General features: G+C 44.7%; 1 protein-coding gene across 2 annotated transcripts in view; it reads left to right on the forward strand.

Annotated features, from left to right (window-relative positions):
- The window catches only part of alk (ALK receptor tyrosine kinase), a 264817-nt gene that overhangs the window by 246196 nt on the left and 2818 nt on the right, over positions 1 to 15803 (forward strand). For both annotated transcript variants that reach the window (XM_057058765.1, XM_057058766.1), the window contains exons 20-28: positions 1779 to 1965; positions 2634 to 2724; positions 2810 to 2874; positions 3094 to 3223; positions 3307 to 3404; positions 6009 to 6101; positions 14581 to 14682; positions 14765 to 14899; positions 15510 to 15600. In XM_057058765.1, the coding sequence (XP_056914745.1) occupies positions 1779 to 1965; positions 2634 to 2724; positions 2810 to 2874; positions 3094 to 3223; positions 3307 to 3404; positions 6009 to 6101; positions 14581 to 14682; positions 14765 to 14899; positions 15510 to 15600 (992 nt within the window). The remainder of the gene's footprint in view (positions 1 to 1778; positions 1966 to 2633; positions 2725 to 2809; positions 2875 to 3093; positions 3224 to 3306; positions 3405 to 6008; positions 6102 to 14580; positions 14683 to 14764; positions 14900 to 15509; positions 15601 to 15803) is intronic.

Genomic DNA, 15803 nt, shown 5'->3' on the forward strand with positions numbered 1-15803 from the left:
CAGGATATTTCCACATGACCAGCATCTCTTGGTCTGTTTTCACAGCAGTTTCTTAGTCGTCCTCTGATGCACTTTTCCGATGTTCGGTTCAGCTGATGGATTTTTTTGCAGGCTGTGGTGGGAACAGGCAGGTAACCTCACAGCCACTGCAGGCATCAATCTGCTCTCAGGCCATTACAGCCAGACATATGCACTCATTGAGCCATCATCTCCTCCTCCGCCCACCCACACTCACTCCCCTTCTCCCTCACTTATTATAACAATGCATCCATACATAGCCGTATACCCCGGCGCCCACGCAGACAAGGTGGAGGCAAAGGAACGGAGACAGCGCCGCTGCGATGAATGAAACGCGGTCATGATGGATGGCTGCTTAGCTGGCAGCTGACAACACGCTGGCTTCAGACAGTGAATAACTCCTCGTGCGTGTAGAAACACATAAATGTTTTGCTTGTGACTAATGTCTTCCTTGATGAGTCAAAAATTGGTATGAATAAATTCTCTGTGGATCATATCCAACCGGGCACAACATTATGACCCCTGATTGGTGATGATCAGAGTGTTTACGTCTGTGACATATTAGGCAACCAAACAATAAGGTGTTGTCATAGCTGAGGTTTTAGATGAAGGGAAAATAGGCAAACGGTGTGAACCAGTTTGACAGGAGCTGTCAGACTGGGTGGACTCCGTTCCAAAACTGCAGCTCTTGTGGGGCATTGATGACCTGGAGGGGTCGGAATCTGGCAAAATGATCAAAGAAGGGAACAGTGACTAAGCGGAACCAGGGTCAAATGGGGAACAAAAGCTTGTGCTAGTGCAGCTCAAATTGCTAAATGAGATCATGCTGACCCCCGCCCACTGCAAAAGTGCCAAAAAAATAGGTAGAAGAGCATCAGAACTGGACCACTGAGCAATGGAAGAAGATGGCCTGGCTGGATGAATCGTGTTTTCTTTGAGATCACGTGGATGGCCAAGTGCATGTGCATGGCCTACCTGGGGAAAGCATGGCACCAGGGTGCATTATGGGAGGAAGCACAGGCAGTGTGATGGTTTGGGGACTTCTTTGATAGGAAAAAATGGTCCTGCTATTGAGAACACACCAACCAACCACCACCCTTAGCTTTTTCACAGGTTGTGATGATCTTCATGAAAGAGTCTTTGTGTTTGCCTCTTTTGGCAGGATAATGCACCGCGCACACAGCAAAAATGGTTCAGAAATGGGTTAAGAGCACAACAACACACTTGAAGTGTTTATTTGGCCTTCAATACGCCCCAAATTACAAATCTGTGTGTTAGACAAACACCTCTGTTCCAGGGACGGATTTTACGGGACTTAGAGGACCTGCCAACGTCCTGGTGCCAGGGGTCAAGTGGTAACATCACTCGGTGGGTCAGGGCTGTTTTGGCCGCCAAAATTAAACAGGAGTTGATAATGTTTTTGCTGATTGCTACGGGCAGGTCTACTGCTTTATATTTGCTGTGAAGACAGGTCCAAAGTCAGCATTCTGCATGCATCAAGGGTTTAGTTCGGCAACTCTGCGTGAATATTTTAGGTTTACAAATCCAGCATCAAATAGAAAGGAATAAATGTTTCACGGCCACAAAGGAATTCTATTTATTTTTAAAAATGCTGTTGTGTAAGTGGTAGATCTTAGGAGAAATAACTAAGGAGGAAGATGGGGTAAAGGTCTTGTTTTGTTTTGAAATTGTGGAATTCTCAGCAGACAGATGAATTTCCGCTTTTGTTTTGTTTTTTCTCCATTCTTTTGCATTTACAGTGTACCGGCGGAAGCATACGGAGCTGCAGTCCATCCAGCTGGAGCTTCAGAGCCCGGACTGCAAGCTCAGTAAGCTGCGGGCCTCCACCATCATGACCGACTACAACCCCAACTATTGCTTCGCTGGCAAGACGGCATCAGTAAACGACCTGAAAGAAGTCCCCCGTCGGAACATCTCCCTCACCAGGTAAGAGCGGATTGTCTCACGATAGCATCGCGAGGTCCTTAAAAGTAACGAGCAGACTCCACGGGCATTATCGCTACATCTGATATGCAGCATTGGCTATAACTATAAAGAAAAGGGGGAATCATCGGAATATGAGCCTTTTCAGTAAAGCCTGAAATATTAAAGTGTGACGTCTTCCAGTGTGTGCGATGCGTTGATCCCAGTGGCTGAGAAATTGTTTTTTTCTCCTTTTTTTCTTGGCTCGTTTCAATTTTTAATGCATCTTTCGCGTGTTTATGGTTCAACGGTTTATCATTCCGCGTCTTAATCTTTGAGATAAATTCCGTGGTGTGGGCTGATGAATATTTACCAGCCTCTCCAGTTGTGCAGCTTTATGAATTAGCAGTGAAATAGCTGCTAAAGGAGCATTTAAAAAGAAAACGAATTCACTGACTTTTACATGCTGACATGAGCAGCAGTGTCTCAAGTATTTTGGTGGGGGTGAGTCAGAAAGCCCAGACAATTTAATCAAAATGCCACAGTAATCACTTTTCCCAATCAAATCCAAATTATTTTCCATTGATCCGGCTCTGTTGAGTAGAATTCTTTTGATATTTTAGTGTTTCCCACTTATGCCTTCCAGTTCAAGCACGAATGTAATGAATGAGAGCTGCCTCGTGTGCTTCCAGGGGTCTGGGCCACGGTGCTTTCGGGGAAGTCTATGAAGGACTGGCAGTGGGAATACCAGGGGAACCCAGCCCGCTGCAAGTGGCGGTCAAGGTCTGTCCCTGTCCCGCGCTCCCACCGCGCTCGACTTCAGAATAAATGCTGAGCGTCGGTTTGCTTTCTTTGTCTTGTGCGACAGACGCTTCCTGAGGTTTGCTCTGAGCAGGATGAGCTGGACTTCCTCATGGAGGCTTTAATCATCAGGTGAGACGCGTTTACAGGAAAGGATCACTCCGAACTCACCCCTTCATTCTCCACGCAGCTCTTTGAGCCTGTGCAGAAAAAAAATGGACCTGAAAAGACAATTGTTCACCCTTCAGTTACCTAATACTCCGGTTACTTTCTGGCAAGCGTTCACGTAATGGAGCATTATGTAATTTGCTTAAGACGACCAATTTTCCTCCTGCACTTCTGTTCTTGTAGTAAATTTAGTCACCAGAACATTGTGAGATGCGTCGGAGTCAGCCTGCAGGCTATGCCCAGGTTTATCCTGCTGGAACTGATGACCGGAGGAGACCTCAAAACCTTCATGAGGGAGACCAGACCGCGCCCGGTGAGACCTTCATCTAGATTTGTGCAAAACAGTCTTGCCTCCGATGTTGTCGCTAGCATTGGCTTCTGCGCCTCTGTGATTAGGAGCACCCTTCCAGCCTGACGATGGTGGACCTTCTCAACATAGCTCGGGACATCGCAAAGGGTTGCCAGTACCTGGAAGAGAACCAGTTTATACACAGGTGATTCACCAGATGGACACATTCTGCATACACACCCACACTGGCCTTGAGAGAAAGCACACGTTTAGCAATATTTCTCCCCTAAAAGCAACGAATCCTAAACTTGCTCATCCAGTACTTTTTGCTGGAGCGAATATTGTCACTGACAGAGCACTCAGGCGGATTTCTGATTACCATTCACATCACAATGACTCTAAAAAACTAATTAGAGTGCGATCATCTGTGGAAAACATCAGCAACTGGGGAAAACAAACACCAAACAGTACATATGGTTCACCATGTACACACGGGGAAATGTACAGATTCAAGTCACAGGGCTCGCCACATTCATCTGTTGACTTAAACTCCACATTATGGGCTGGTCACAAGGTCTGAGAGCAACATATGGACTCTGCATGCTGTCTGGGTTTCCAGCAATAGCAGAGAGGACAAACGCTGAGTTTAGCATCGGAGCAGGCAGATGGGGCGGCCGGCTTGGCTTTTTTTATGGTCTCTAGCAAGGCACAAGCTAGCAGAATTCCGTGCTCCCATATAGAACAGCTGGTGAACAGCAGAGCGTGGCTCCAGATTCTCCTCATTCTGTCCTACATACGTCACCTTCATTGGCAGCCATGGAGAAACTGGAGTTACATTAACGCTATGAAAGCGCATCTCTCTTTCCTCCACGTGTCTCCTGGGGGGACGCCAAATGCCGGGTGTCAGACAGGAGCCCCATCGGTCTGCTTAATGGACGACTGGTCTCCAGATCCTCCTTCGCTTACATACAGTGCACATTTGGAAATTCAAAGCTGTTTTACATTTCATTTGTTGCATTTTTGTTTTTGAGAGGAGAGGTAGAGAGAAGGGGAGGGAGGGGAGGTAGAGGAGAGGAGAGGAGAGGAGAGGAGAGGAGAGGAGAGGAGAGGAGAGGAGAGGAGAGGAGAGGAGATGAGAGGAGAGGAGAGGTATAGAGCATAGAAATACATACAAAATACATTATATTGAATTAAATTGAATTGAATAAGCTGCTGGTTGAGTGGGTCAGCGGGGTCGGAGGTCAGTATACAGCTCTGAAGGCGGCGATACCTGTAAATGGATACAGAAGGGGGGGGCAGAAAAACTACACAGGAAATAGCATTACTAGTCGACTTGATGAGGCGGAGGAGAGGAGAGGAGAGGAGAGGAGAGGAGAGGAGAGGAGAGGAGAGGAGAGGAGAGGAGAGGAGAGGAGAGAGGAGAGGAGAGAGGAGAGGAAGGAAGAGGAGAGGAGAGGAGAGGAGAGGAGAGGAGAGGAGAGGAGAGGAGGAGGAGAGGAGAGGAGGAGGAGAGGAGAGGAGAGGAGAGGAAGGAAGAGGAGAGGAGAGGAGAGGAGAGGAGAGGAGAGGAGAGGAGGAGGAGAGGAGAGGAGAGGAGAGAGAGGAGAGGAGAGGAGAGGAGAGGAAACCATGACCCAGCAGGGTAACAGAGGCCTGTCAGGTGATCATGTTTCTGGACCCCAGTAGCCTCGGCCTATAGCAGCATAGCTAAGATGTTCACCTAATGATTAGACGACCCCCTAAGCCTTTTTTTTTTAGTAACTATGTACCATTATTGCGTGCACACCATTTCTTTCCTCTAAACCCCATTCTGAAAATCAGAACGCTGCTACGAATTAGCGGCTTAAGTGAAATCAACGGCGAGTCATTTCTATTAGCATATTAGCAAATCTGTTAGATGTTTAACAGGACCGGCTTGGATTAAACTACAGCGGCGCATGTGTGCGCACGATCATTCATCTTCTGTTTTTGTCAAAACGGATCTGGAGACAAAGAGATGAGCCACGGTTGTTTCACTTGACATGTCTCTGCTGCCTTTCCCCCAATTTCCAGCGTTGCACTAGCTTTTGGGTTTGATAAATCAGTTTATCACACTCTGCTTTAGCTGCTGCAGTTCAAATTGGACACGAGCGAAGCGCTAAATCTTTTATGGCTCGACTGAGAAGGTTCCAGACACAACGCCGATCTTCTTTTCACACTGAATTATTTAACATCAGACTTGAAGTAGTACCATAACATGATAAGTTGAACACTTCTGGCAGTGGGCCAGTTGTGCATTCTGTAACCCTTCACTCCATTAACGTCAGTCAGAACCAACTTTGCTGTGCACATCCACCTTTCGGTTTCACCCCTGGCCCTCGTCATGATCCAGTTTGAGTACGCTGTCACAGGACGGTATTTCTGGTTGTTCCGTTGACACTGATGCGTACTTGTTTTCAGTGCTGAGAGCACCAGCCGGTGCCAGAGGTGATGTATTTCTTGTCAATCGGACAGCGGCACGGCGTGCTGCCACAACTCTTCTGAGAGAATAATCAACTCCAGACAAAATCAAAAGTAAATTTACTCCCCTAACTGCACATCCTGTGGAGATTTTCAGTCGGCAGCAATAAAGAGGGTTTTATTTTACCAGCTTCCCGCAACCAGCTCGGTTACGCTAACCTTCACAGCCAATAAATGGTGCCCCATTTCATACACAACTCCCAAACCTCGGTGCGAGATTGTTGTTGGATTTTATTAATATGTCTGCATGTTGCCAGTGTGTGCAGCGAGGGCATGCGCTGACCTCACCCTCTCTCCTCGCCTGTTTCAGGGACATTGCAGCTCGGAACTGCTTGTTGACTTGCAAAGGAGCGGGACGCGTGGCCAAAATCGGAGACTTCGGCATGGCTCGAGACATTTACAGGTACCATCCCGGCCCGGTTCACTGACTGATCATAGATGGCAGTAAAAGGATAATGTAGCGTCTGCTCACGGTATCTTTATTAGTCTTCAAGTAATCGTTCATCAGAGTTGTGGCATAACATGAACTCACGTTTATTTTAAAGCTAATGTATTGCGGTGTGTTAATAATTAGCCGTGGAGGCGATGCAGGTTAGATGATGTAAATCTAAAGGTGTTTTCCATTTCTCCGTAAATGAAATGTCAACATGAACAAAAGCTTAATAACAGGCAAGCTTCCGATTTATTTATTTCAGAATTCATCAACAGACCCAGTGTCACACATCCAGGAGTTCAAAACAGGGCAATTTGGATGTTTTGCTATTACAGTTTTTCTCAATTGGTTTGGTACATTTCTCACATCAGAATTGAAATTCTCAAAAGTTCTTGTTCAATTGTCACATCATCATGCCATTTGTGCAGATGAAAAAGGCAGTTTCTCATTGCATTGAACAAATTGCAAATGCTTTTGTCCATCCATACAAATGATTGTGTACAATTCTCAGTTTTTTCGTACATTATCAATTGCTTTTGTCATGCTAATCAAAATGCTTTGTTATAGGAATCTATCAAATAGTCTCTTTCCCCAAAACATTTAGGCTATAGTTCATCATATAAGTCTTCACATGCAAAATGATTTACCAAGCCATCATAACATGTCAAGCATATATACATTTCCATAAGACATTTGTCTGTAAATATGATCTAAATCGGTAAATTCCTCCCAGGTGAATCTAGACTTTCTCTAATGAAAAAGAGTTGATCAACCAATGATCGACAGTTTTCTGAATGAGCTCAAGGGAGCATCTCATGAACAATCTACTGGGGAGTATATAGGTAACCAGAGCACAATAGAAAGTTACAATGTCTGACAATGGAAGGACAACAGCCAAGAAGAAGGAGAGGAAGAGGGGTGAGGCTGCGTGGTGGAGGAGTAGGAAGAGGAAGAGGCAGAAGAGGCGGACACATGCGTGTTCCTGATGAAATCAGAGCAACACTTGTAGACCATGTTTTGAATCATGGGCTGACTATGGCTGAAGCGGGGAGAAGGGTGCAGCCAAATGTTGGCAGAACAACTGTGTCCTCAATTATTCAAACTTTCCGCAGAGAGAACAGGTGTGTAATCTAACAGTATGTGCTGAATTACATGGAGTTTACTGTATTTACATGTCAATACAGTAATGCCCCATACAAAATTACAGTAGCCTATTCCACTGATGCTCTATACAATGCCATTGTGTCTTCCTCAAATTTGTTTTGGTTGACATTTCTATTTCCCACATAGGACTTCAAAGTGCACTATTCAATTGCCAACATGACTAATGAATTTGACTGTCTTATCCGTACACAATGACACAATGATTAAACATTCTGATGGCACTGACAAGTATATTGACACAAAAACTTGCTTTTGAAGGATGGACTAAGGATTTTGAGCAAGAGACTGGCTTTTGCAGGTGATCCACGGTGTTTTGCTATTTGTTCAAACTGTTTTGAGAAATGCACTTGATCTTCTGCAAATTGCAAGAATGATTGGAAAAATGTACCAAAGTGATTGAGAAAAACTGTAATGGAACACATTACTGTCCCCATTGGTTAACTTAGAATCATCTAATGGAGCTATGATGATGAATGTCAATGTTGTTCCACATTATGTCCCTGTGCAGTGGCGCAATATTTAAAATAACCTTTCATTGTTGACATTAATCAGTCCTGGATCTCGGTGAGGTCATTGTTGCTATCTTTCCGTGCTATCAGTGGAGCTCCAGCTTGACGTATCTCCTGAATGCACAAAGAGCAACTCCAATTCCACAAAAAGCCAAACTGACCCTGTTGCCAAAAGCTGTTCTGACCAGTCAGGAGGCAAAAACATGGTAACATTTAAGGTTTGTGGTTGACGGCGCCCTTTGCGTTGGGTCAGGGTGTTGTTGAAAAGAAGCTGGAGTCTCTGTTCAGCAGTGTCACTTCTAATCAGAGTCGGATATTTGGAGGTCGGGCAAAACCTTGAGTTCTGTTGTGGTCTTGAAACACCCTGAGTAACATTTGTGGTCTGCTACCACCAAGGTCTGCTTGATATTGGGGTGCGTCCACATGGAATTTCTTGCTTTTATTCTATTTTTTCTCACGCTGATTCGTCTTTAAATCTATTTTATTTTATTTTTTCCACTCGACACCATTCAGATTAACGCCATCCGGCGGGGAAACTCTGCCAAGTCTTTCATCTGGCAAGACGTTAGCCAAGAGGGCTTATGTCATAACATCCAGCTACATCAATCAGGCACTTTTTGAATCGTACGACGGCACGTCACGATGGAGCAAAGCCGATCTCGGAACATCTGGCAAAACACCGCTGCACCATGCCCACAGGGAGCTGCATTACAGTGGAAGCCGTTGATTTGATCGCTGATGTCAGTTTTTCAGGTGCCTCAATCTGGCTTTTGTTTCTATCCGTCGGCCCGGAGCCAAACTGCTGAGACTGTTTGTATTATTTATCATCATTATTACGGTTATTAAGGGAAGGTTACAGCTATGACATTGATGCTGGTGGGGGTTTGTTGGGGGGGTTGTTCCCATGGTGATGTAGATTTCTCATTATGTAACAGAGATTGAGAGTGACATCAAAGTGAGATACCAGGACAGGATGTAATGAAATTCAATTTAATTGAGTTTGATTTTATTCATGTAGCTTCTGTCAGAACCAAGACTGGCTGTTAGAAACCCTAGCAAGCAGTTTTCAGCAACAAGATGAAGAATGGAGAAACCTGGAGCAGGACCATGGGGGGGGGGGGGGGGGTCATCAACCAATCAATCAATTAATCTTGATTTATATAGCATCTTTTACAATCAAAATTGTTTCTAGGTGCGTTCCAGAATCCCAGGGCCTGACCCCCAACAAGAGACAGTGGCAAGGAAAAACTCCCCTTTAACAGGAAGAAACCTTGAGCAGGACCAGGCTCATGTAGGGGAACCCTCCTGCTGATGGGGGGGCTGGGTAGAGAGAGAGGAGAGGAGAGGAGAGGAGAGGAGAGGAGAGGAGAGGAGAGGAGAGGAGAGGAGAGGAGAGGAGAGGAGAGGAGAGGAGAGGAGAGAGGAGAGGAGGGAGAAAAAGAGAGAAGAGGAGAGAGGAGAGGAGAGGAGAGAAACAGGTTAGAGCGTTTAGAGAGACATTAATAGTACAAGCTGCTGGTATAAGAGTAGAGTGGGTCAACAGGGTCAGCAGGTCAGCGTACAGCTATAAGCTGATGGCTTCCCTAGACAGACAGACAGACAGACAGACAGGCAGGCAGGCAGGCAGGCAGCAGGCAGGCAGGCAGGCAGGCAGGCGACAGACAGATTTTTACATGTGTTTTCTAAATGTGGGTACCTGGTATCGGCCCTTTATCAGTTTACTACGTGACACCACGGTGAATCATCGTCTCACAAACATCGCACACTGCGCACATAAACACGGCTGCTCCCGTTGCTAAAACGTGGCTAATGTGGGGATCCATCCATGCAAACTCTTAAGGTGTTGTGAAGAGTAGTTGTTTTATCTTCTTAGATATCAGCCGATATTTGGCATTTTCTGTCATTTGTATGACGTCACTGTGGTTTTGAAACTTTCGCTGCACCGACATGTTTGTTTGCTAGTGACAATGTTGGTGGCTGATGATTCAAGTTTCAAAAAACTGCACAGTGACAAGGCAAAATACAAATGCCACAAAGACGTAGAACCCCCCCCAACACACACACACACACACACACACCTTAAAAGTACTAGTGGTATCAGTGAATGCTCATATTTGGTTTAAGAAAAAAAAATTGTCGAACATCTCCATCTGAAGCAGTGAAATTACCTTCATTGTGTCCACACACGTACGACTCAACACCTGCAACTACAAAATATTGGATGGACCAGATCTGAAACCAAGAAAATCCACAACAAAAGTTCCACCCACAGCTTCTGGACCTTTCTGCTCCTTGTGTGTTTATCCACATGCAGCGAGTCATCCAGCGAGTTCAGCCTGGATGTGCTGCTCCCCTACGACTCGATATTTGCCTTTAAAAAGTCTTCCTCTGTCTGAACAGACACTGTTGGAGTTGGAACTCCCATTCACAGCAGAGCGCACTTGAAAAAAGAAAAACAGGCCGCAAACATGTTCCAGTGAGATAAGAAGGGAAAAGGCAGGAGAGACAGAGCAGCGGTCGCTACGTTCCTCGCCATAAGATGGCGGTGAGGCCTCTGCTGAGATTGTTCTGTGCATACTTCAGACTCCAACATGCTGAGAATATTATAGAATATAGTTTAAATCGTATTTTCAGTATATCGGTACCAGTAAATCAAATGAGGCGGTTACGCCATTCACAAAAGTGTGTCTGTCGCGTTGTGCTATTCCCCAAGGATCACAGATCTTTGGTTTCAGTGAAAACAAGATCTCTGGTGCCCCCGGGAGGTCAAAAAATCAGCGATTTTCGCTTGATTCGCTGTTGTTCATGCGTGGTGCTCAGAACTACGACTGTGATAACCACAGCAAAACCCATGGAGAGCGTATGTATGTAAGGACTAAAAGAAGGTTCCAGTTCCTCACCTGGAGTAATGAATTTGGATGGATGAACCCAGAGTGGCAGCTGAGGTGTGACAGGCCAGACCAAAGTCTTTCTGCTTCACTTTAAATGGCACGCGTGTGTGGTTCAGCAGCACAAGGGCCGTGTATGTTTCCTGAACAGCCTTCAAGCGGTCAAAAGCGTCGGCCAGCAAGTTAAAACCTCAGCTATGGAGCTGTAGCTGTTACCTGGCAACCAAACATTCTGCTTCATCATCGTCGACACTTTAAAACCCTGCACTTAGTGATCGTTGTTGTTTTTGTTTCCTTCTTCCCCTTCCATTTCTTCCTCATGGCTTCATTCTTCATTATTATCAGTCTCCCAGCCATGTTATTGGTGCGGTTCTGACACAACAGGCACTTGTGAGATGTTGTAGGATTAGCAGATGGGATTTTAGACAAACTGGCTGGTGTTGTGTGTGGATATTATGCAGTTATGAAGTGTGCCAGCCTACTTGGATATAAATTTCAGAGGAACTTCTCCATCACAGAGCCATTTTGTTTGACACTTTATTTGGTACCTGTCCTGCTGAAGGATCTTTAAATGTCATTTCTTTCCCCTGATATACTTAGTGATTGTTTAATACAATAAAAACTAGTTAAATGTTTTGGATTCTTCCGCTGTAATCACAAAGCAGTTTTGTAGTGATGTCTAATGGTGCTTGTTAGACACTCAAGGGACAGAAAGAGGAGAACATGTATGATGTATGCAATTCAAGCCACTGTGTGTGTGTGGGGGGGGAAGGGGGGGGCAGAGGAGAGGAGAGGAGAGGAGAGGAGAGAGGAGAGGAGGGGAGGGGAGGGGAGGGGAGGGGAGGGGAGAGGAGAGGAGAGGAGAGGAGAGGAGAGAGAGGAGAGGAGGAGAGGAGAGGAGAGGTTAAATTTGTCCAGCAGATCATGCTATTGCTCTCAGCCTGGCAGGATAACAGCCTGGATAAGTGATAGCTAAAGGTTAGCTGATTCTGCTCTTACCACCATCACTAGCGGAGCAATAAAATTCTTGACTATAACCTTTATTACAGAGGAAGGTTTGATGCTCGGTGTGATTCCATGGAGAGTACTTAATAGCTAAAGGCTCTGCCACACATTCTTCCCTTAAAGACTAAATAAAACCAGCACTATTGACACAATATGGTGTTATTAGCATTGATAGGATGGAGCATGAACTCACTATGGAAGACTATTCTGGATTTGTTCTGTCAGGGCAGGGAAGCCATTACGGAAGGAAAGTAATCTGTAACCTTGCTAAAAAATTACAAATTACAATAGCCCAGCTTTGATGCAATACATTCATGGATCAGTTTTTGGAATGTGAGCTGAAGAACAGAGTGAGTAAAAAAATCTTCACATTCAAGCTGGAGGCCAAAATGATGTCATCCAGAGTAGTTACAAGCCGAACTGGTCTGTGTTGGGGTGTACCCCAAGGACACAAATGCCAGTTTTATCAGAGTTGAGGAGAAAGAAATTGAAGATCATCAAGGCTTTTATGTCTCTAAGACGCGCTCATCTGACTGACTGGCCTGTCTCCTCTGGCTCCATAGAAGGATATAACCGAGCGTCATCAGCATAGCATTGAAGAGGTGAATTATTGTCGTTCTTTAGGAGTCTGGGCGCACTTCTACAACACTCCGAATTAAAGTGGTCTTTTACACCTCTTGATATACAGTTGATGTCCTAAAATAAACAAATAAAACTGTCACCCCCTCTGTAAGCGGTCGCCAGACTATAGCCATACATCGTCATGGAGACTAATGACCCACCTAAATGTCAGCCCGGTGCAGATAAAATCAGTCAGAAAAGTGAAGCCATTTTTAATTCAACAGGCTCTGTGTTTTGCTCTCATCCGCTTTAATGGACTGTCCAGCTCTTTAGTCTCATTGTCCACGCTAAAATGCTCACACAAGAAAGCCGTGTGCGACGTCCCCCTGTTTGTGGACTATAGTTAAGACAAGCTAATCTGCTGCTCTGCTTTCCCTCCATCTGCAGTGTTAGCAGGAGTAATAAAAATGTCCATAGACCCCAGTGCAGGAGAAAAAGAAAGCTTGATCCTCTGATAAGAGGATTAGCACCCTTATGTTGTGTTTTAAGCTGTGTAAGGGGGCACTGAAGGATGCACAGGTGCATGCTACGCTTTAAAGAGATGTCTTTTAAGGTCAAAATAGGTGCAGTAATAAAAATACTGTATTGTGACACCAGTGTCTTTATCCCTGACATGAGAGCAGCAAATGCAGGAGGCAAACACAGCTTTAGCCTGTAATAGCAGCGCTTTTAGCTCACTATTCTCTCTCAGTAAATGGAAAATTGGAAAGAAACATGAATAGTACAGATGGTGGTGCCGCAATTTAATCCTTAATTGTAGATTAAACATATGGAAGAAAATTACCCAAATGACTGGATTAACTATTAAGTGAGGATGTGGAGTGAAGACCCATGCAGCGGCGTTGCTGTGGTTATTACTCAAGAGTATCAAATCTGCTCTCTCTGCTGTGGTGAAGATTTTTCTTCTCATGCCAGTAATTTGTAAAGTCCGCATATGAATTCACTTTTATCTGACAGCATCATCGGGACAAATTTTCACTTCCTGCTCCAGCTGCATGATGTATTTCATTCCAGTATTTGCAGGGTCTTGGTTCTATTCTGACTCAGGCCTGCTGGATGGATGGATGGATGGATGGATGGATGGATGGATGGATGGATGGATGGATGGATGGATGGATGGATGGATGGATGGATTGATCGATGGATGACATTTGGTATGAAAAAGTAACTGCTATGAATTAATGAGCTGTGATTCTTTGATAATAAATGTTATATTTTTGTGAAACCTGTTAAATTGATGTCTTTTATCAGATGTAGAGTTTTGATTTGTAATAGAAGTGACATAAAAACAATTCTCTTTTTGGAGGGAACTTCTTTTTCAGCACACTTCTTTCTAATCTGTACCAAGTTGAGGTTGCCCCAATTATTCCTCCTGTCATAGTAGTGCTTGATGATGATGCCTGTTATTATTGTTGTTGTTATTGTTATTGCTATATATATTTTAGCCTGGAATGAGTCTCCAGCTCATTCCTATGAGCGTTTGATGGTTCGGTACCTTGCTCAAGAGAATCTCTGCAGTATTCTGAAGGTGTCCTGGCCCCCCTCCCTGCCTCTGAAACACCTCCCAAAGTTTTGTCAGAAGCTGGGCTTGAACTTAGAACCCTCCACTTCTCAGCCCTATTGTTGTTGTTGATATCTGTCATTTGTGTCTCGGTTCTGTTGGTATTTAGATAGATCACAGACGCCTTTATTTGAACTAACGACCCTGCAGTCACAAACAGGCTTTTATCATCCTATTTATGATGAAATGTTAGTACTTTTTCACAGACTTTTTTTAAGACCAACTCTCTGAGGCCGAACAAACAGCAAACAATGGCAGACATGTCTGAGGGCTGCAAACGCATGTCCATTTGTCCGGTCGTCCATGCGGAACGCAGATCATGTTCAGTGTTCTTCAAGGGGACTGAGATGAACCCAGGGGTGACCTTTACCAGCATGAGTGATGGAGGAACATGAGAGAGTTCTGCCAGTTCCAAGTGCACCACGGTAACAGGCTCGGGCTCAGCAGGCCAAAAAGACCAAAATGACTCTTGCTGAGATAAGAGTTCTTAGAATTGAAATTCACTCTGCTGATGCAGCTACTGACAAAAGAGACTGCATAATTAGATGGGAGAATTTTACATTTTATCTTCTGCTTTTGATGTGAGTAATGCTACTGTGGTGATCATCCTGCAAAGTTCCTGTTTTTTAGCATCCTCTATCACAGAACTGCTTGTATCACTTTGAAACAAACCCCAATCATTGTCATTACGGGTGTTTTAGGGCGAGCTATTACAGGAAGGGTGGCCGAGCCATGCTGCCGGTCAAGTGGATGCCGCCTGAGGCCTTCATGGAGGGAATCTTTACATCCAAAACAGATACGTGGTGAGAATCCCTCGGAGACGCCCTCTCAGATGCCCCCCTTCTTGTTGTGTCCTGTCCTAATTCTATCATCGGCCTCTTGCAGGTCCTTTGGGGTTTTGCTGTGGGAGATCTTCTCTCTGGGATACATGCCGTATCCAAGTCGCAGTAACCAGGAAGTGTTAGAGTTTGTTACCAATGGCGGCAGAATGGACCCTCCTAAGAACTGCCCAGGGCCGGTGTAAGTACTGACACCCATATATGCATGCATACGTATATGTTTAATGTACCAGTGGAATGGAGGATCCCGAGAGGTCTCATTAAGCGTCTCCAGACAACATCAACAACACATTCGCACACACACGGACACACAAATGATGTGAGTGGATGCAGCTTTGCTAACTGCTTCGTGTGAACCGAGGAGTTGATAAGGGGAGTTTTTCCTTGCCACTGTTGCCTGTCTGGGGTTAGGCCCTGGGATTCTGGAAAGCACCTTGAAACAATTTTGATTGTAAAAGACGCTATATAAATAAAGATTGATTTGATTTGATAAGTTAAATGAAGTCAACTGTCAGAATATTTTAGTTTGCTCAACTAATCGTTTAAACAATCAAATCTGTGGAACATCTCAGTGGTCAAATGCATTAAAAGTATGGAAACATTTTATTTAAAGGCAGTCAGGAACATTAGGCTGTGGCTTTCAACAACATTCTAGTTTTTGTGCTGAAAGATTCTGTTCAAACAACTTCTAAGTGAGTATGGGAGTCAGGGTCAGCCCGCCCACACGCAGTCACACTGACGTGGTTTATTATGAGCCTCCTGCTAATTTGGGGCTTCATATTTACCTTCAGGTATCGGATAATGACACAGAGTTGGCAGCATCAGCCTGAAGACAGGCCTAACTTTTCAACCATCCTGGAGAGAATCGACTACTGCTTACAGGTAACCACACACAGTGGAACCGTGTCAAACAGTGGGACAGAAAACCAATGAGTCCGATTAAAAGTAACTCCAGTCATCCACATCAGCTGATTTTTAAATTAAAACCGCAATAAAACTGCCATTCAGTCAATAGAACACATATCGCATTTTCTTAAATCCTTGTTCTGGAATACCTACTATTATTGTTGTTGTTGTATAAATGC

The sequence above is a fragment of the Takifugu flavidus genome, chromosome 16 (genome assembly GCF_003711565.1).
Source record: "Takifugu flavidus isolate HTHZ2018 chromosome 16, ASM371156v2, whole genome shotgun sequence".
NCBI classification, from domain to species: domain Eukaryota; kingdom Metazoa; phylum Chordata; class Actinopteri; order Tetraodontiformes; family Tetraodontidae; genus Takifugu; species Takifugu flavidus.